This window comes from Corvus hawaiiensis, chromosome 26, assembly GCF_020740725.1.
Source record: "Corvus hawaiiensis isolate bCorHaw1 chromosome 26, bCorHaw1.pri.cur, whole genome shotgun sequence".
Lineage (NCBI taxonomy): Eukaryota > Metazoa > Chordata > Aves > Passeriformes > Corvidae > Corvus > Corvus hawaiiensis.
The window spans coordinates 1,218,029-1,240,357 of NC_063238.1; the positions used below are offsets into that span (position 1 = coordinate 1,218,029).

At 39.7% G+C, this 22,329-nt stretch overlaps 1 protein-coding gene across 7 annotated transcripts in view; it reads left to right on the plus strand.

The window, feature by feature from the left end:
• Positions 1-14,188, plus strand: part of ASXL3 (ASXL transcriptional regulator 3) — a 127,886-nt gene extending 113,698 nt beyond the window's left edge. For all 7 annotated transcript variants that reach the window (XM_048286264.1, XM_048286262.1, XM_048286263.1 and 4 more), the window contains 2 exons: positions 1,206-3,147; positions 5,535-14,188. In XM_048286264.1, coding sequence (XP_048142221.1) covers positions 1,206-3,147; positions 5,535-9,209 — 5,617 coding nt within the window. In that variant the 3' untranslated portion in view covers positions 9,210-14,188. The remainder of the gene's footprint in view (positions 1-1,205; positions 3,148-5,534) is intronic.
• Positions 14,189-22,329: the final 8,141 nt, after the last annotated feature.

The following is a 22,329-nucleotide window of genomic DNA, read 5'->3' on the forward strand; positions in this document are numbered from 1 at the left end:
TGGGTTGGTTTGGGGGGGGGGGGGTTGTGTTTACAGCTCTCATTGTAATACATCTGTTCAGTATTTTTAAAATGCATGACCACAGATTTTGGTTTTTTATGTGTTCTGTACTTTCATATGAACAGGCCTTTGTGATTTCTGTATCCTTTGGCTATGCACTGACAAGCAATTTTGCTTCCATAGCTTCTGAGTATCTTTTATGCTTGCTTGTTTCCATTTTATTCTTTATTTTCTGATTAAAATGATAACAGAGATCTGTTTTGTCGATTAGAAGATCCTTAAGACCATGAAATTTCTTTTAAGGCTTCCCACCAAGCTTTTGTGTATTTTCTACTGTTACGGAATTGGTGAGGCATAAAGTCTGCTTGGAAAATCTTACTAAACATGCTGAACGCCTGTACTCCCACTGGCCTTAGGAGGAAATGAGGATGTCAGAGCACATACATTTTTTTAAATAACCTCTTTTTTTTTCCTGGCTTTGGTTTTGTTTTGGGGTTTTTTGTGGATTTTTTAAATTCTGCTGAAGTAATAAAACTTTATTTAAACTAGTATTTTCAGAATCAAAGGTAAGAAAATTTTCAGAAGAATACATAGTATATATGGTTCCTTTGCACTTCATGCCTGAGAATGAATGCATAGATTATAAATATGTGTCTTTTACCTCCTTAAGAATGTTAAACTTCTGTCATATGGCTGGCTGTGTTGCCCCTAAAAGCAGGTGAAGGAGGGAAAAAGGGATTTCCTTTTCAACTGTTACTGCTAGAAGAATATACAGGTGCTCATTTCTTCTGCAATGGATGCTTTTCTAGTGTTGCAGTTTTGTGCTGGTATTTAAAAAAAAAAAAGTGAAAAACCAAACCAAACCAAAACCCCAACGGGAATGTAAACTGAGCATGAATAGTGGTGAATCTGTGTAGCTTGCTTTTTTGTTTCATTCAGGTGCCAAATAGTTAAATAATGAATAATAGATTACTTATTTTAAAAATATTCATGGTTTTTAACACTTGTAAGAAAATCTCAGTAGTTAGGTTTGCAAAATACATAAAACTGTATATAAATTAGTTAGCCACCACTTAAGCAAGCCACTATTTTAAACTAGAAAATATGTATTTTTTGTAAATAAAAAATGTGGGTGAGAAAGGCTAGCCTATTCCCTTATCCTTAATGTGATGGAAATGCCTATTTTAATTTCTGTTTTTCTTTAGGCTGGGAATGTCAAGAGCAGAATCAATGAAGCTCACTGCAGTGCAGAACAATGATGAAGATGAAAGCAATTCTTTGTGCAGATCTTCTGGCACACCTGGTCCTTCTAAGCAAGCAACTTTTAAGGATCAAGAGGAGAAAGGTGCTAAAATTCCACCTGTACCAGAGAGAGATTATAGTCCATCTCATTGTAGTATGGAACAGGTTCCTGTCAAGGATCTAACGGCAGATTCTGAGGATATACTGATACCTGAGGAATCAGTCATTCAGGAGGAAATTGCTGAAGAGGTTGAGACAAGTATTTGTGAATGCCAAGAGGAGAACCATAAGCCAGAACGTGAGTTTTCTGAGGAGTCTGTAAGTTCAGCTGGCACAAATGAGGAAACAGAGGCAGTACAGCTTGCAGACAGCACTGAGTCTTGTGTCATGATGAATGATGTAACTGATACTGTATCTCACATTGAAATTAAAGTGGAGTTGAAGTCAGAATGCCCTCAGGAGGAGATGTCAGTTGTGATAGATCAGCTGGAGGATTGCATATCACCAGCAAGATCAGCTTCATCCACAAACTCTGTCAGCAGTACAGTTGAGAAGGATTCTGAGTCTGCAAAAGAGCTAATTGTGCCAGAAATGCAAAGTGCTGCTCTGGAAGGCTCCTTGTTCACTGGTGGAGGCATTGCAGTGGATATGGAGCTTCATAGCGACCCTGAGGAACAGTTGTCTGAGAATGCTTGTATTTCTGAAACTTCCTTTTCTTCTGGAAGCCCAGAAGTTTGTATTGCCTCTCCTGGAGGAGACACTCAGTCGACTTCAGAGGAACCCTGTACTCCAGCATCTCTTGAAACAGCTTGCTCATCTGAAGTGTCCAGTTCTGAAAACATTGAAGGTGATATTCAGCAAAAGGCCAATGATGAAAACTTGCACACACCCTTAATGTCGGAAATCTCTCCGATGTCCACCTCACCTGTAACCTCAGAAGCATCTCTGTTGTCAAATTTACCTTTAACATCAGAGGCATCACCAGCTTCTAATTTACCTTTAACATCAGAAACATCTCCAATGTCTGATTTGCCTTTAGCATCAGAAACATCTTCAGTATCTTCTGTTCTTCTAACTTCTGAAACATTTGTGACAAGTAGTTTGCCTCTTCCATCAGAGATATCTCCAGTTTCTAATTCCCCAAGCAGTGAAAGACTTAGTCTGCAACAAAGGAAATCACCACGTTTGTTGGAAGACTCCCTTCCCACTCTGAAAGAAGAAAGCCCTGTCATTCCTAAGGTGGTTCAAGAAGAGAATCTTACTCAGCCAAAACAACTTCAGAGTGCCCCTGAAAATATGAAAGTTGGTCCATTAACAATTATACCTGATACTTCAGTATTGGAAGAGTCCCAAAGCAAAAACCTCAGTCATCAGCTATGTAAGTCACATTCTGAAATTGAGAAATCCTGCATTGCATCCATCCCAGAACACACTCCTCCAGAGGTGATCAAAAATAAAAATCACAGTGTTCAGCAAAGAGGTGACAAGAAAGGTGCACTCTTGCCCTCAGAGGTATCTGTCTTATCAGAAGGATCACTTGGCAAAAATATCGAGTTGCTTCCATCAAAGGCACATGATAAACTATATACCTCATCGCTAGAGAAAGCTACATTCTCTGAAGTGTGCAGAAGTAAATCTCACAAGCTAACAGGCAGCACCCAAAGTCGTCTAGAGAGTTCACATTCTTCCAAGTCTTTAGAACCCACAAAATCACCGGAAGCAAGAAATGAAAGTAGAGACCCAGAGATCCCAAAGAGGAAAACAGCAGAACAGCATGGGTTTGGAATCTGTAAAGAGAAGAGAGCTAGAATAGATGATGATCAGCCTAACCGTAGTGTTTCATCAATGAGTCCATCTGATAAGGAACAGCCACCCAGAGAGGAACCCCGAGTTCCACCCCTTAAGGTAAAGTAGTGAATAAACAGGATGGCTTGGAAACAAAAGGTTTATTATCTCCCTCTATGAACTGCATACAGGCACAGTTCATGCTGTATTTTTTGTGGATGTATAAGGGCTGTTAGTACTGATGGTTTTGTTTTACTATTACATTTCCACCATGCCAAATTACTTCTGATACAAATATATCTACTGTTGTTCAGTAGGGGTCTTTGCTAAAAAATTGATTTTGTGTGTGGGAAAGCTTTCCAGGATCCAGGGCTTAATCTAATTCAAGATCTTCCCCATCAGTCACACACAGTACTTGTTTTTCTAATTGCCCATCTGTATTTTGTGCTTGTTCTCCTGTGGATGTGTTCTCCAGAAAGCATGAATAATAAATGTTATCATAACCAATACTTAGAAAAACAACCAGTGCCTTAATCCAGCAAGAGAACCAAGAGTCAGAGTACTTGAAGATCCCTTTGCAAGCCCCAGGCTTGGGATAGGCTGAAATGAAAGGTTTCCCAGTAGAATTAACTGGAAACAGAGATCTATCAGGAGGAAGTATCTTACTGATAAATTAATAGATACCTCTGTTAATGGCAAAGAAAAACAAAAAAAAAACCACACCACCTAAGCAAACACTTTCATGTGTATTATTCTGCTCTGTACGAAAGTATATTTCAGTTGAAAAGGGTTTTTTCCATAACAGAGAGTTCTATAGATTTAGTTATATATAGGCTCAGTGTTTTGACCCTTTTAATTTTGTACTTGATGACATCAGCCAAGTTTAAGATCCAATTTGCTGAATTTAAGCCATTGACTTTGCAATACTAGTTCCTGATTATTCAGAAATGCCCTTTTCTGCATTTATTTTTAACTGCTGCAGTCACTGAACATTGTTAATATGGCCAGGAGGGCAAATAGACTAACTGCTTTAATCACTAGTGCAGAAGCATATTGCAGTAATTTATTTTTAAGAGCAGTGATGCAATTGGAAGTTAGCCCTGCTCTGAGTTTAGTGATATTCTTTCATATTTGGAAGGTGTCTATCTAGCCTAATAAATTCTAATAACTCTCTGAGCATAAAGGAAAATAGATCACTAGGGAATAAAAAAAGGTCGTTACTATAATAATAATAAAAATAATGAAGCACTTAAAGCTCTAGGAGGTCTGGTAATGCAAAGTGGAAACTGAAAAGAGTTGCTGCTGAAACAGAAAGCAAAATGTTTTGAAGAATCGTGGGCAGTCAATTCTGGTATGCTTTTTGTGTAACAAATATTTGGCTCTTGTATCATCTCACCAACCAACCCCATATCCTTTGTAATTAAAAGAGGAGAAATAACCCCAGTTCTTCTAAGTCATTCTGCTATATGGCTGACATTTCCCATCATGTCTTATGATTGCATTTTCTACCAATACTACCTAGTTTTCTTCTCAGTTCCTTTCAGAAGATAAGTCCTAGCATTAACCACGAAGTCCTATTACTATGAACAGCCAGTAGACATATGTTCATTTTAAGAAATTGAAATTTTTTTTGCCAGCCTTGGGGTATTCTGAGAGAGTTTATGAGTTACAAAGTAGTTCCAAGACTCTTAATCCTGAAAAATGATATGCCTAATTGGAAACATCCTAATAATTCCAGTGATTTTACAGGTTATTATTTTGCTTAAAGTGCTAGGTATTTAAATTTTTAATATTTGTGGGTTTATTATTTATAGGCTGGAGGATTTCATTTCTGAAGTGCAGTAATGTAGAAGTTATCCAGGGATGTACTAAAGCAAGTCTCTTAAAAATGCAAGTGAGGAAAGGAAAGGCATATCCTTTAGTGACTCACTTCTTTTACACCTCTTAAATCCTCAGTGTTGGAACTTGGAAAACAGGCTCAGTGGAGATACCACTATGTCCTATCTAAAGGCAAGATTTGTTATCTGGTATATAAGCAAAACACAGGCTGTTCCTGATGTCTTAATCACTGGAGAGTGATTAAGATAATCAAGGAGAAAGGCACTACATGATGGTTACTTTTTCACACGTTTGCAGGGAGGGGTTGCTTGCAGGTTCTTATCCAGTATCACTGCATCAGGCTCGCTGATCATCTCAGGTAGATGAACTGAATATGAAACAGGTCTGACAAATTGTATCTGATAAGCATCATGTTGTCATCTAGTTCAATCTTTCCTCCTGTCAGAAGGATCAGTGTGAGTAGGCTAATACAGGTGTCAGTTATTCACGCTGGAGGATGATAAAATATTGAAGCGTAAATATTGAAGTGTTAGCAGTTTTCTGTCCACCTGTACTGAACAGTAATTCCCTTCATTACCTTTCTCTGACCCTTAAAGAGACAGCTTGTTATTTTAGTGAGTTGATGATCTCATTAAAATTTACTGGGTTTTTTCTTTATCTTCCTTTAGATTCAGCTTTCAAAAATTGGACCACCTTTTATCATCAAGAGCCAACCTGTTTCAAAACCAGAACCTCGAGTTTCCCCAAGTACATCAGTCAGCAGTGGGAGAAACACTGGGGCTAGAACTCTGGCAGATATCAAAGCAAGAGCTCAGCAAGCAAGAGCCCAAAGAGAAGCTGCAGCTGCAGCAGCCGTGGCAGCAGCTGCGAGCATAGTCTCTGGAGCAATGGGGACCCCATGCGAAGGTGGAAAGACAAGAACGCTGGCACACATCAAGGAGCAAACAAAGGCCAAGCTATTTGCAAAGCATCAAGCCAGAGCTCATTTACTCCAGACTAATAAAGAATCAAAGTCACAGTTCAGCTCAAAGGAAAGTAGTACCTCATCTCTGGAGATACCAACGACTACTGACACAAAGATTGAAGGTTCTACTGGTGTCATTATAGTTAATCCTAACTGCAGGTCCCCTAGCAACAAGTCTTCTCATCACCGTGAGACCACCACTTTATTGCAGCAGTCCCTTAACACAGCAACATTACCAGAAACTGCTACTGAGATATCTGTGCACAGTTCTGATGAAAATATACCTGTGCCACAATTGTGTGAGAAAATCATTTCATCTACCTCTACTGAAAGTAACAGTGTGCCAGTGCTTTATAATAAAAGTTCAGTCTCTGTGTGTGTTTGCAGCACTGCTATGTCTGGAGCAATTAAAGAACTTTCTTTTGCAAGTTCTGTTGATAAATCCTCTGTGTTAATGTCTGTTGACAGCGCAAACACAGCAATTTCAGCCTGTAATATAAATATGCTGAAAACCATCCAAGGGGCTGATACTCCCTGCATAACTGTTGGACCAAAATGTATTGATAACAGTAATGTACCAGTCTCCATAGACAACACAGTCTTATCAAATGCCATTGATGACAAAAGGTTGCCACTACCCAGTAGCAATGTGAATAATGCAGTCTCCAGTCATTATGCCACTGTGCCAGCTTCATCTATTGCAAGTAACTTGCCAAATCATCTCTCTGGTAGTTCTGTATTGATTCCCCCAGTGGGGACTACCAACAGATTTCCTTCTGATAAGATAGCCATAACCGGGTGTAGCGAGCAGAGCGCTGTCTCCATCCACACGACCGCCAGGTCAGCTTTAAGTTGCAGTGAGGCGCTTGCAGCAGCAGATTCTGTTGCAAGGCCACCCATTTCAATGTTTACTGGTAACATGGTGACAATAAGCTCTTATGATAACGCTGCTAAACTGAATGCTGATCTCTTAGAAAAAAGCTCTGGAACACGAAACCGGATGGATCTCTCTGGTAAATCTCAGCCACTGAGCTTCACGCAAACTGCCATGAATAGGTCTATACCTTGTAAAGTCATTGTTGACCACACCACGAACCAGAATTCCAGTCTGTCACTTTCTTCCTCTATTGAAAACACAGAGAACAGCATTGACCTGCAGAGCAGACCTGTAAGGACAGAAGCTGCCTTACAAAGTATAGCCTGTCCTCAGGTGTCTGTCATAAGCAGGCCTGAAGTGGTCACTAATGAAAACCTTGAGCACAGTTCCAGCTTTATCACCATTACAGCAAAGCAAGACAGCAAAAGCTTGCAGGCAGGGTGTTCAAGTCTTCGAGAAGTGCCTCTTGCTCCTCAAGATAAGTTAATTGAGGTGGTTACTACCAGCCAAGGCTTTGCTGAGCAACTAAGAGGCCCTTCAGCACTGAAAAATGAAGCCAATGCGGCCTGTGCCAGTCAGTACAACACTAACAATAGAATTTGTTGGCGTGATGAGGAGGCAATGAACACAGACCAGCCAGTGGTCAGCCATCTTACCCCTGGTAAGCATAAGGAATACGCAGAGCAAGGCTGCTTGAAAAATGTCAAAAGCGAACCTTCCAGTTACACACAAATGCCAGAACTGCAATCCAGGAGTCTTTTGACAAGCATTGCTGTTCCTGTTAAATCGGAAACTAATGAGTCTGACAAGTGCTTCAGGATGGACACCGAGGATTTTACAGGACCTGAAATGCCTGTCCAGACTGCAGAAATAGCCACGAGTGTGCAGCCACCACAGACCTCCAAGACATCCATCGCGGACTCCATGGAAGACTCCCTGTCCCTAGCAACAGAAACCCTAAAGAGAGTTACAAGTGCTGGGGGCTCTAGCTGTCGCTTGTCGTCAGTAGAGGCCAACAATCCTTTAGTGACACAGTTACTGCAAGGCAATCTGCCTTTAGAAAAAGTGCTGCCGCAGCCCAGATCAGGAGCCAAACTAGAAATTAACAGGCTTCCTTTGCCTTTGCAAACTACCTCAGTATGTAAAACAGCAGTGGCCGAGAGAAATATTGTTGAACATGCTTCCAACTCTCCTAATCCAGATGGTAAAGGATTTACAGCAGGCAGCATAGCCCCGCTACAAATCAGAAAGCGTGAAAACCATCCGAAAAAGAGGATGGCCAGGACTATAGGGGAACATGCTCAAATTAAATGTGAGCCTGGGAAGGTGTCAATGGACACAGATGTTAAAGTGGCTCCTTGTGTAATTAGTTCCAGCATGAATCAGCTAGGGCACGGACAGCCGTTTAAGCAGGAGTGGCTTAACAAACATGCCATTCAGAGCCGGATCGCTCACAGTCCGGAGATCAAGCAGCAGAAGAGACCATTGCCTTCATGCAGTTTCCAGCAGAGCTTATTTCACATTGATAAAAATGGCAGCTTTCACGCAGAAGCCAGTACCTCACATAGACAGCATTTTTACCAAATGTCCATGGCTGCAAGAGGCCCCATTCCTACGGCAGCTTTGTTGCAAACTACTTCAAAAGGCCCACCTGGCTGCAACACATTTGCTTTTAGCAGACACCTGGAACAGAAGGGTTTGGGAGATGTGAATATTTCTACAGCAGCTCACCAGCTGAGGCTAGGAAGTGTGTTTTCCCCTAATATTCAAATTAAGGAAGGTGATGACATTGCCAGTGCCTCTCAAACTCTGCAGAGTAAAACATTAGTGCATCCCCCTGCTCCCCCTCCACCCCTGCCACCTCCTCCCCCTCCTCACCCAAATGCAGAAGTCCCCTCTGATCAAAAACAACCGACAGTTACTATGGAAACCACTAAAAGACTTAGTTGGCCTCAGCCAGCAAGCATCTGTAGCAATATAAAATCTGAACCTATTTCTTTTGAGGAAGGTTTAAGCAGCAGCTGCGAACTGGGCATGAAACAAGCTTCCTATGATCAGAACGAAGTGAAAGAACAGTTAAAAGCGTTTGCATTAAAAAATGCAGATTTCTCTTCCTATTTACTTTCTGAGCCACAGAAGCCTTTTACCCAACTTGCTGCTCAGAAAATACAGACGCAGCACCCACAGCAGCAGCAGCAGCAGCTCTGTGGAAATTATCCAACAATACACTTTGGTAGCACAAGTTTCAAAAGGGCAGCATCTGCAATTGAGAAATCGATTGGGATTTTAGGAAGTGGTTCAAACACTGCCACAGGCCTGTCTAACCAGAATGCACAGATCCCGGTTCAGAAATTTGCTGACAGCAGCAATGCCGATGAACTGGAATTGAAATGCTCTTGCAGGCTGAAAGCCATGATTGTGTGCAAAGGCTGTGGAGCCTTCTGTCATGATGACTGCATAGGGCCTTCCAAACTGTGTGTAGCTTGTCTGGTGGTGCGGTAGGAGCTGAAGCAAAGATGCAGTATCCCTTATCAACGTGGGAGAGCAGACAAAGGAACAGTGAAATTGGAACAGTTTAGGCCACTAATGGTTTGCAATTAGTGGATTGATTTTTATTTTTTTTAACTGTTTGGCTTTTTTTTCTTCTACGTGGTGCTTTCAGAACTTAGTTATTCCTGCCTGAGTGCCATTTTCTGGGAAGAAGAGGAAACCTGTAGAAGTAGTTTAAAACAAAGATAGCCTTGTTACTGAAGCATCTATGAGCTCTCTTGCTGTGCTAAAAAAAAAAAAGAAAAGAAAAATGCATTAATGCATGTCATTGTAGCTTCTATTTATTTGCACAAAGTGCAGCACATTTTTTCTCCACTTTTTGATAGCTGATACGAGCTGCAAGTTAAAGATCAGTGGAAGAATAGCACTGTAAGAAGTGGAGTAACTATGCAGAATGAATAACACACTGAATAGCAACTGGTGTGAGTGGGGTAGTGGCGAGGTGGGGGTGCCGACCATCGTAGCTTCGAAGTCAGTTTGCAGTTTTTCTGCAGAAAAGATTTTCTCTTCAATTGACTTTCACTATCTAGGTCTGAAATACAGTCACTTCACCTAACAAAAGAAATCTGAAAGAGGAATTTAGATTGTTAGAGAGGTTTCCTTATGTGCCTGCCAGGGACTGTGGAACTCAAATCTTACTCATCATCTCTTCTTTGTTGATTCCTTAAGAAAGGTTTGTACATGTGATGAATTAGCGGGACCAACACTGGAAACACATTGGCTTCAGTAGAGTCTGGAGAAAGTAACTTCTCTGCTGGAGATTATAGATCTCTTTTTTTCTTCCTATTTCTCATTCAAATGGTCTTTATTTGTATTTGTCTCTCTAACGTGTCCACTAGGTTTGTCAGTCCCAAATATATATAAAAATAAGGTCAGACTTAGGTCATCGGTTCTCGAGGTTGTAGCCTTTCTGTGGCCTAAAAATGATGTGTTCTTCTGATGAATGAATGAGAAAAGATTTTAATTGCATATTGGTTGAATGTTGGATTATAATTTCTTTTTCCTCTTATGTGACTTACTCTATTTAAGTAACATCTCAGAGTTTTGCCATTTAAAGTAATTCTTAGAAGTACATACAGCACTGACTTTTTTTTTTCTTAAAGGAAGTCAGACCCCTTTTAGAAATTTGTAAGCAAAATGTATTTTTAAAAGGGATACTGCATCTTTAAAGTAACCTTCAGTATTTATCCAGTACTGTATTTACATTCAGGACTATAGCTGCATTCCAGATGTGCTAGCCACCATAACAGCAGAAAAGAAAAACGGTGATGTTGGAGTCCTATTCACCTAAAAGGAAAATATTATAAAGGAATAAAGCACATGCAGTTGCTGGGGAGATGAAAACACCTTGGGTTATTTTTTACTCCCACTTCAAGAACACAAAATGTGGAGTTCAAGTCATCCATCTGCCAGTATGTGGTTGGGTCTGCCCAAATGTCAGAGTCAAGAGAAATGGGTTTTTTTACCATCACAGTAGAACCTCACTAATCCAAAGACCTTACAGCCTGCCCAAGAAAACTGATTTTCCTTGCACAGTTTTAAGAGAGCAGTGTAGTAAGAATGTGTGAGATGTAAGAGAGCTTGGTTTCATCGTGCAGTGAACTGTTGCATTCTGAAGTACTAATGTGAATGATAGAGCTATGTTTAGGAAGTGGAAAGTATGCTGTATTTTAGAGTATACTTTTTTTATCTGATCTTTTTTGTGTACTTTTCATCAGCTGTAACCGGTCTCCCTGACTCGGGGGCATATTAGTGAGGTTCTGCTGAATGAAGGAATCACATCTATTTTCTTGCGGGACCATGTTCACGAACATGATAAATGCCATTTATTGTCTTAAAAGTGAGCTGGAATATCTACAACATACATTCCTGTCATAGGAAGCTCTATGGTGCACCTTGATGTTCTCTTTTATTGTAATTAGCAACATATCAATATTATTTTTGACACTGTGTGGTACAAAGGCCATTTGTAATAATGAACAAATTTGTTGCTGATACAATAATCCTTTTTTTTTTTCTGTACAAAAGTGCTCCTTAATATGACGTGAACTAAGGAATGGCTTCTCAGCACTTTCAGGTCTTCTGGTAGGAAAATAAGCCACACAAGCAAAAAACTAAAAGTAACCAAGTGAAAATTAGCATCCACTGCTATGCCAGCTGCTGACGAAACAGCGCCTGGGCAATACTAATGAGTAAGTGTGAGTGTAGTCAGTCAGTGCGTATCAGATTCATATTTGAGGAGCCTTTGTATTGGAATTGTATTGCATTGTATTTATACTTTGTAGAGCTAGGATACTTCTATTTAAAAAAAAGAAAAAGAGAGCAACCAGTCTTAGACTTCTATTTACCTATGTTTATATAAGCCTGCTGGGAATCCTTATTTCTAGCTCAGGTTTTCCTGTCCACAGCACATAAGTCAATATTTGTTTGTATTTGCATCTTGAAATAGGTCTTGTATTGACTGACATAATACAGAAATAAATTCTGGCCACAACATAGTTTTACTTTGTTCAAAGGGTAAGAGTGTGACTAATGTGGTAGGTCACTCATTTGTGTCATGTCGTCATTTTTGTATCAGGATTGCAACTTGCATGTGTGAGATCACGATAAAATGTATTTAAAATGGCATTAGACTGGATGGTGCTATGTTACATTACACAACTGACCAAACTCTTCCATAGTGCAGTTCCACTCCTTTCAGTTTTGAGTCATTGGAGTTGCACCAGGAATAAATTTGAGCATTAGTTAGACACAGTGGTGAAGTGTTTTTACAGATTAGGTTTAGGGTATGAAAATACTCAAAAGCAACCGCAGTGATGTGAGAGCCTGATTGAATCCTAGTGTGACTGAAAACCTTACTTGGATTTTGGTATCACACAAATGCTTAGGGGAGAGCGACTCTAGGCCCTTGGTAAGAACCCAGTCACATTTAGAAGTTAATTTTGAATGATTCCTTTTTTTGTTGTTGTTTGATTGTTCCGGTTTCAGGCTCAATGTCATTGTGTTTTCTAATGACCATGCAGTTTGCACCGTGGGGTGTTAATAGTTTATGCACTGAAAAGTGGTGAAAGAATTACTTAAGAACACACTGCTCTGTGTTTGTGTGTACGTACGTATGTGTCCCAGTGTCCAGCATGTATAATTTACCTTTTTTTATTTTTTTTTGAATCTCCAAAATTGTCCCCCTACTCCTACCCCTGGAGCAGCACTTTTGGGTGAGAGGGAGAAACGCTTTTTTCTTTCCTCCCTCTATTGTTTTAATTGCATACCTGTGAGATATGCAGATAATGTTAGGGCATTTGCAGTGAGTGTGTTTGTGTGTTTCTGTTCTGAAATAATTTTCCAAGCAGAAACTCCCTTTGAAATAATGTTAAAAAAAATAATTAAGAAATGGTGAACTGGATGCTCCCTGTTTGCATTTTATTTATCTGCTGAGATCTAGTACATGAAATAGCATTTAAAAGACAAAAATAAAGGTTGAGCCATAAAGTGAAAGGTATATTCTCTGTACTATAGACTTTCTTCTTGAGGGTGGTGCATGTTGTCAGGGTAAGCTACAGAACGTGCAGATGGTTTTTCAGGGCCCTGCAATTCCTTGCACAGTTTTTAAGCTGGTGCATATGGTGCTTTATAATGCAATTTCTGAAGTAAAATTACCTTATGCTGCACCCCCTTCCCCTTATGAACACACGCACAATTTCAGAATCATTATTGTAGCCTCTGGTTTAGCAGTTTCTCCAAGGTGTGGTGAAGTACCAGGATAAACACTCAAGCTGAGAAGTGTCACCAAAAGGGATCATTTTAGCTGACACACGTGAAGGGCCCTGCTCTGAACACTGAATGACTTCTGCAGTCTCCTGGCAGCGGCGCAGCAGCTCATCTTCCGTAGCTCTGCGAACACTGGGGGGGAAGCAACGAAATATTCAGTGGCTTTATCATGGACCTGTGTAGCTAAATGTTTCTGAATCTATGAAATCCTGTTGTCTTTGGTCATCATGCTTTGTCACTGTAAAACCAATGGAAAGAAAAGAAAGCATTTTTTAGTCTAATTTAAGGAGCTGCTTCTTTTATAGCACATAATATTTCGCTTTGTACTATATTTGATAGTTAAAGAATAATTTAGTCCGTAGAATAACTTTGTTGTATTTGTACTGTTCATGAATGTTACAAGAAAAGTGCTTTACTTTGTTGCCATAATTCTCTTGTACTGCTGTAAAATATTTTTTCTGCTTTATGGAAACTTAACTCGATTCACATTTTCAGTACAGGGTTTTTTGTGTGTATGTATTTTTTTTTGTCAGTATTCTGAATGTTTACATCTGTTCAACATTAGCCATTCTATGCCTTTATAGGGCAGTATTACTCCTGCAGTATAACAGCAATGTGAAATCCACTCGTACCTAACATGCATGAGAAATACAGATTTATTGGGGAGATCCCTATCGTGCATAGATATTTTTTCTATCCACATTCAGTGAAGTAAATACCCTCCTTCAGTCCTCTACCAAAGAAAATGTTACTCCCACAGGACAAGCTCGGAAAGTGGTTCTCTGAATCTTCAGAAGGGGGTGTAGTTGGTTTCAGCAAGATTGCTACAGTTTAATGCTGTTATGCTTTGCTTTGTTACCCCACCAGATGTGACTGGGTGAAACAAGCATTTTAGCAATTTTTTGTGTTTCAAGACAGTGTTTTGTTTAGAATTCAGGGATCATGCTTTCTTTAATGGTGCTGTTTGTTTTATTATTTTTTTTAAGAAAACAACCTTTTGTTGCCTACAGAAATGACCATTCACAAAACCATAAATTAAATAAAATAATTTGTCTTCATAACTTTTCTCCCTTTCCTTTCCCCCTTCCCTGTCCCTTGAAAATAACAACTTGGGCTTCAATATTAAAATAGTCTCGAAAAGAAAATAAAGAGATAAAATAATATTTCTCATTTGTTTATTTATTTTGTGTTCAGTGCCTTAGTCAGGAGATCCTGCTTGTGCATGTCCATTGTATGTTCAAGTTGATGAACTAGAAATGTGAGAGAAAAATCAAAAGCTTACAAAAACCCTTTGTAAAGGATTTTTCAGTTATGATGATGTAAGGCACAGTTTGAATGACTTCTGATGTAATCTGAGTATTGATCATCTTATACTAGTAAAATAAAACTAGGTGTTGTATATTAAGTTGTTTAAGTAGAATAGTTTGTGGATGAAAATGATTATATTTCTTTGGGTAGTTTATGCTGGGTGTATTTTAGTGCTTTGCCTCCATCTGCAATCCTGTCCAGAACATCCTTAACAGCAGCAACCATCGCAGCATGCACTTCCCTGATTTCCCATTCCCAAAGCAGAAGAAATTAAATGTCCATGGTGCATGAAAGGCATCCAGTCCAAGTTACATTCCTCAGAGCAGTTATTTCTTCAGGTCTGGAAGGCCTTCCTGAAATGGAAATTCAATAGCCATTATATTAAAATGCAGAAAAACCCCCACCATTTTCATCATGTTAATCTAAAAAAGAGAGCCTTGAGTACTGATGGTGAGGGTGCAAATGTTACAGGGTGGGCAACAAACAGCTTTTTCACAAGCTTGCTTGGAAATATCAGAACTAAGCACCATCTTTTGTCTAGCCTCCTGTCATTATTATTATTTCAGATGTGATACCATCTGAGGGTCTTGTTAGCAGCAGATGACAGCCCTGTCTGCCAGAATCTGTCCAAATGCAGAAAGAAGGCTGTATCAACCTCTGTAGTTTTATCATTCAGGGACTTTTTTTTCATATCCAATACCCACCTGGCAAAGCCCCTCAGTATCTACTGTCATGCGGATTTTTTAACTTAGTTTGTTTTGGTTAGAATTTTCTTTTCATGGGCCTGTGCCAGAACAGGGACCAGCTCTGCTTCTGACAGTACCAGCTTTTCAAAAACAATTTTATTTTTCATCTAAACAATGTAATGTAAATCATTTTGTTAAATCTGTGCTAGCTAAATATTCACTTTTGTCCTTTCCCTTAATTTTAAGCCTGTAAAATAATTTTGTGCATTTTTTTAATTCCATCTTAAAAAAATAAGTATTCCGTTTTTCTGAGGGGTTTGCTAAGGACTTTGCAAGTGTTGCTAAGTGAAGTCTTATGATGGCTTTTATGTTGGTGTGCTGTCTCTGCCTGGGCGAGCGCAGCCTCACCCTGGCAGCTCAGCCAGCAGATGGCATCAGGAGAAAACAGGCTGCTGTGCTCTCCAAGCATTCCACTCCCCCGGCAAGAGCGCACGGCGTGGAGAAAGCCTGCCACGCATACACAGGGTTTCTGGGTTCGTCTTCCTTTCGTGCAGAGCTTTAGTTGTAGGGAAAGCAGGCCTTCCTTCCCCCTCCCCAGTCCTGGAACTTGGCTTTCGGTAGAAATGATGCCCTGAAGCTCACATCATCCTTTCCTGCGCTTGGCACTGTCTGAGTCGTGCAGTCTGGAATTGAAGTACTGATACACTGGAAAAAATTCTTCCCCAGGCCAGAGCCAGAGCTTTTTTTTACCCTCCCTGCAGTTTCCTTTGTCACTCGTGGATGAAGAGCAGCAACAACAAAGCTCTTTGTATGGAGGTGCTCCACAGAATATAATATGAAGGTATTACCACAGCTTGGTGTGCAGAGGTTGGGCTGTTATGGAGCCTGGCCTTGGCTGGGTGACTGGACTTGCAGTGGAAGGACCATCAATGTGCAATCATAGAATGGTTTGGGTTGGAAGGAATCTTAAAGACATCTAGTTCCAACTCCCCTGCCATGGGCAGGAACACCTTCCACTAGACCAGGTGGCTCAAAGCCCCGTCCAGCCTGACTTTGAACACTTTCAGGGACAGGGCATCCACAGCTTCTCTGGGCAACCATGTTCCAGTATCCCACCACCCTCACAGTAGAGAATTTCCTGTTAATATCTAATCTAAACCTACCTAAATCTAATCTAAACCTATTCAGTTCAAATACCTTGGAGCACCACCACCTTGGAGACAGCTTTCCATGCTAAGGAAAGTACACAGTCACGTGTTACCTGCTGGTAACTGCTTGTGGAGGCAGAGTACATTATTTGTACAGCTGGGTTTTTATACAAACTGAGCTAGACATAGAAATAAATATCTCAATAATTCATTGAGATTATTCAGGCACCTGGACATTGGCACTCTGCAAATACATAGGAGGCACTGATAAGAGAAGCTTGTATCTCAGTTAAGTGTCAGGCACTTGCTTTTCAGTATTGAAGGTTTGTGCTTAGAGCTTGGGAGATGCCTCTTCATTCACCATCAGTGGTGAAATCAACAATTGTTTCACATAGTCATGGGGGCAAAATACCTGGATTGTACTTTTTGGAAGCTGATGACACTGGATAAATGTGAGCTTCTGTGTACAGTTCACCTTTCTGTTCTGTGTCTTTTGTCCTGATCTTGTAGAGTTTAGTTCATCTATCATTTTTATCTCCATGTTTTCCAACAAAAACTGAGAGTTTTCTTCCAGTACTCTGGCATCCTCATGCATCTGCCAGCAGGGCAGAGAATGGTTTCATATCCCACATAGAAAAAGACAGATTTTGGAAATAAGCTGAATATACTGGATAGTTGGCTTCTGTTAATAAGAAATCATTGCTATATTGAGAAAATAAATTACTATTTATATCAATATAAAGGGGGAGATGTGAGGGTTTTTTTAAATGTTGGTCCTTGCTCTAGGCTTATTTGCTTCTGATTCCCAACTGCTCAGATCCATTCAGCAAATCACTTTTTCATTCTCCTTGATTGTGAATTCTCAGCCCAACATCTGTCGTGCAGAATCTTTGCTACTGCTGTGTGCATTTCTGGCATTTAAAGGAGGAAATCTGGACAATGGTGGAGAGGCTTGTATGCAGTGCGTCAATCTTCACTCGTTTACTCCTGCATTGTGCAGAATAAGATGGAGTCTTGGGGGAAGATAATAGAATTAGCTGTGAAAATGCAGGAATACACGTTCCTTGACTTCCTTTAGGTTACTGAGTGGAAAAGTCTGCGCCTCTGGTTTTTTTAATGAAAGTGAGCAGGAGCTGACCTGCAGGAGTAAGAATAGACCATAGTCTAAAGTTCCATCCAGAAGCGAGGATTTACCGTTCAGCGAGTCCAAAATGTCCTCAGAATATTAGGAAAACCAAACCAACAAAGATAAAATCATAGAATTGTTAAGGTTGGAAAAAAAATCTCTAGGATCATCCAGTCCAAATCAGCGTCAGCCAAGTCTGTCACAGGAAAGAAGCATGGATAAGGACATAGCATGAGACTAGAGAAGCTTAGTTACATTTTTGAAACAAGTGATCCTGCCAACTGTTTTAATTTTTCAGTGTCTGTAGAATTGCAAACATTAAGAATCTTTTGTAACTCTAAATTCAGAGAGAAATTGAAATATTTAAGGAAAAACAGGTCCACAATTAGTTGATAGGATAAAATTGCCAAAATTCATGGCTAGTTTCTTAAAAACTATGTTTGAAGGTATTTTTCTGGTTATAAAATTTAAGTTACTGTATGATCAACATTTTTCAAATTAAGGGTCTTAGTTTTGATTTCCTAAAATAGGAATTTCAGAACATTCGTTTCCTGGTTATAAAATTACTTGCTTGCTCTGCCATACAAGTCTAATTATGTTCTTCATTGTGTAGGACAGCTCAAAAAGTAATCTAGAAATACATTCAGTGTCACCTATTTCGGATAAGTACATCATGTGGCCTAGAATGAATTAATCTAAATTGGAGGGGAAATCTGCATTTGTCTTTTCAGTTCCTTCAAAATCAAGTGAAAGGCCAGTGAAAATAGCCATGGGATTCCAGGGAATTTGAAGAGTGTTACTGGATTTGGGGAATGTACCTTCTCCATTCTGCATCTTCTAAATTTTTGGAGAAATAATGTCAAGACCTTTATGAAGTGTGTAGGTGACAGCAAAGAGGAATTATATGTACAGTGATGCCAGTGGTACTCGAATACTTAATAAAAAAGGATTTAGAGAAACTTGGGCAGAAAATGAAATAACTCTTGGGAGGAATAAAAGGAAATATGTGTGAGGTGTCAGTCACAGGGTGTTCTTCTCTCTGGCATCTGATGATTGTGAGAGGGTTACAAAAATAAAGAGCTTAAGGACTACTGGAGCAGAGCAAAGCTTTAGGAAAGTGGGCTATGAAGTACATTTAAATCAGGATTAAATATTACAGAATTTCTTCTGCTGCAAAAAAAGGATGATTTTATTCACATAATTTAGAACCTAAACAATAGGATTGCCAGAAATCTGAAGGCTGACTTGTCTCTGGTGCCCCTCAGTAGTCTTACACTGCTGAGGGTGGTGCTGGTGGTGGTGGTCTGCTGGGAAGGTCTGCTTCACCCAAACTGCAGGGCCTTCACTCATGGAGACAGTTTGTTTCAGTGCTTCACTGTTCTTACAATTAGAGGGCTTATCCTGATGTTTAACCCAAATCTTCCTTGCTGCCGTTTAAGCCCATTCAGTCTTTTCTGCTCTTCACAGGCAGGGAAAATAACTTCTTCCTATATTCTTTCCAGCAGTCTGTTAGATAGCTAGGCTGTTAATTTTTCCCTTTTGCTTTTCCATTGTTTTATCGAAATAGTCCTGATAATCAGCCTTTCTTCATAGATCATATTTTCTGCACTCTTAGAATTTTCAGTGATCTTCTGTGGACTCCCTCCCTTCAATTCAGATTCTTTCTGCTTTCAGATCCCAAGAATGACCGTGTTATCTCAATTTGAGGCCGAGCAGACGGGTGGGACTGGTCTGCACGCCCTAGAGGCTGAAATTGTACCCTGTGTCCCAGATCACTGTTTGATTTGTCCATGACCTGTTTGACTTGGATTCAGTTTGGGCCCAGCAACCCCCTGCATCCTTTTTGATAAAGCTACTTTTAACTGTTTCTTTCCCATACTGTATTTGAAGAATTATTTCTTAAGTATAGAATATTTTGTTTATCAGTACTTAGTGATATCATAAGCTTTTAAACCGTAACTTGAACTTCTCCGAATCATTTTAAAATCTGGCCCTATATCTCAAGAAGCTGACAGTATTTCCCAGGTAGGTATCATCTGGAAATTCAGAAAAAGAGGGCCATGCTATTGTAGGATAATTCCTATTGATGGGCCCTCAGTAAGTCATCAAGCCCAGTCTTCTGCTCAGAACTTGGGGTCCCATCACTCAACTCATCAACTAAAATGCTGGAAGGAATTGGAGTCAAGCCAGAATTGACTCTGCTGCAGTTGCTGCTGTGACTGTGTAACTAGTTTTCCACCCATTTTTGGCTGACTGGTTAACAGTCTTGCTTAGACCTTATTTTTCCAGTTTACTTATGAAAAGGCCATAGAAATAATGCTAAAAGCTTTACTGAAATTGAGATGTGAGATCTACTGCTCTTCAGTCCATGGGGCTTGTTACTCTGTCAGGGAGGGAGGTTAGACTGGGTTGGCTCAGCATCTTCTTGACAAATTCATATTGACCGTAGCTGGTTTATTTTTTATGTCTGAGGGTGCTTATAAACCATTGAGTTGTGCTAACACTCTTCTAGAGAATGCAATGAAGCTGATGATACTAACTCCCTGTCTCTGCTTCTTTTTTTTTGAAATCTAGGTGGCTATTATGTTCATTCTTCCCCAGTTTTCCTTGCATCACCTGATTTCACAAGTTCTGGAAGATAACTCCTGATGGCCCTGTGACTGAATCAGTCACCCCTTCAAGTGCTACCCAGTGACAATCCTGAAGCTCACATCAGTATAAAACATACAGCTCATAGGTGTTCTCTCTAACTTACTTGAGACTGAGATGTACCCTTTTGTCTCTGTTGCCAATTGTGTTAATTATCTGATTATAATCAATATTTTTAGGAATGGTTTTCCCTCGTAGCTGACCAGTTGGCACCTTGCTGTTCCCCTGAACTGCTGATGTCCATCATCATGTGCCCTTTTTTGTTGTTTTTAATGTCCTTTCCTGGTCACACAATTTTTTGTTTGGCGTTTCTTATTTCACCGTTACAGGCTCGTACTATAGGTTATCACTTTTTGTGTGCTACCTTTCCTCAAGGAAAGAAGTTCTCCAGAAGAGGAAACATTGTTAAAAGTTGTCCTCTGGCAATACTTACCACTTCTCTGCAGTAAAAATTGACTTGCTTCTTCAAAACCTTGTTTGAACTGAAAAAGAAACACAAAAAACCTGCGTGACAATCAAAGCCCATCAAGTAATTTTCAGCTAAATATTAAAATACCTCCTGACCATTATTGAAAATTTCTAAAATTTAAAGGTAACATGGATTTCAAGGTCTTCAAGATCAATAATATGCAATACACAAGAGAGGAACTATGATGTTCAGATCATAAAGACAAACTGAAGAAAACAATACTTTGACACAGCATATGTTTTTATCAAGCTAAAGCTAGTCCTGAAACAAAAAGAGGGGTCCATACTGAATATCAGAAAATGAATTGTAATACTAACTACAGAAAAATGATAAAGAAATAGTGAGCATAATGTCTGTTTTGTCTAAACATGAAGAGCCTAATGGATTAAATCCCTTTTATGTACTGCACAAAAATAATTTCAAAGGACTAATTCACCTATCATAAACACTAAATTAAAATTAGCTGCACTTTCTCACTTTCCTACACATTTTGCAGAATTTAGTATTTTTTGACTGGTTCTCTGTGGCTATACAGCTGGTATTTATGTGCACCAGTGTTAGGAAGTATAAGTGGGTACCAGTTTGCTATTACAGGATTTTAAATCAACTTAATGTTCATTTTACCTGTGAATAGATCTCTGTCACTTGTCAAGAAGAAAGAATCTATTTCATCTAGTGTTAATTTATGGTTAGGGGTATGGTAAAAACTCTGGTTCAAAGCATGCACACAGAAAATAAAACCACTGGCATTATTTATGTTTTGATTCTTTTTTTCCTTAAAATAGAGTGAGATTTGTTTGGAACTGGAATGCATATGCAGAAGCATCCCAACGTTTAACATCCAACCAACCAAAGTGCTGCAAAACCCCCACTGCAGCTGCCACTATCAGTCCTCTGCAGTGATGCCCCCCCGTCACTTCGCCAGGAAGGAGCTGTTGTGGAAAATAAATAAATTGTCTATCATTCAACCAAGCAGGAGAGGTCTCAGCTTTGGCAGACGCAGAAGTGAGAAAGAAATAAACGCTAATCAGATATTTAGAAAGGTAAACATTCCTTGTTCATGCCTCAAAAATAATCTGTCTGCTTCTTGATGCAAAATGTTATTAAAGAATATGGGGCTCATACACACAGAATTTCTACTATCAAAGATCGATGGCATAGAGAAGTAGGTTTATTATTGCTTAAATGATAGGGTTTTATTTAAAAAGTACTTGGTATTACACAATCATCTTCCCTTATGTTTCAAAATCGTTACTCTTTAGTTGTCTCTCTACTTGCACTCTAAAACTTATTAATGTACTTTATACCCATCCGCCTACCAAGAGCTGCATGAATTCACCATGTTCGCTCTGAAGCAACGGGGAATGAAGCTGAGTTATGCAGCACAAGCACATAAAGTGTCCCAAAGCACGTGGGTGGGGTAATCATGATTGCTTCTTAATAATGCGTGCATTAGTGTGCATTATGCATGTAAGTTACGTTGTAGTTACAGAGTATATCTGCCAAAGACTTCTTCTGCTGAAAATTATCACCTTTGTAAGCAGGAGGACCTTGCCCTGCAGTCAGTGTGGACAGCAGGCCATACTGAGCAAGCCTCTAATGTCTGGGAATGTTTGTACCTGTGTCTGGAAATGTTTGTGAGCTCCAAGGCCAACTGGCAGAGCGCAGGAGCACTGGGAGTTTCCTGGAATGGTGCTTCTTGGCACAGGCCAGAACCTCAGCAGAAGTTGTTCCTACAGTGTATTAGTAGGCATGACTGTGTTTAATTGCTGACAAAAGTCCTGGATGCTTCTTAATTTACAGTTACAGAAGAAGCCAAGATGTCCATCAAGGTGTACAGGGTTTATTTCCTGTATGTGAGTTGCTTAAGTCATGTGTGAAGGCACAGGCATAGAAGGATTCTGAGATGTGTCACTTT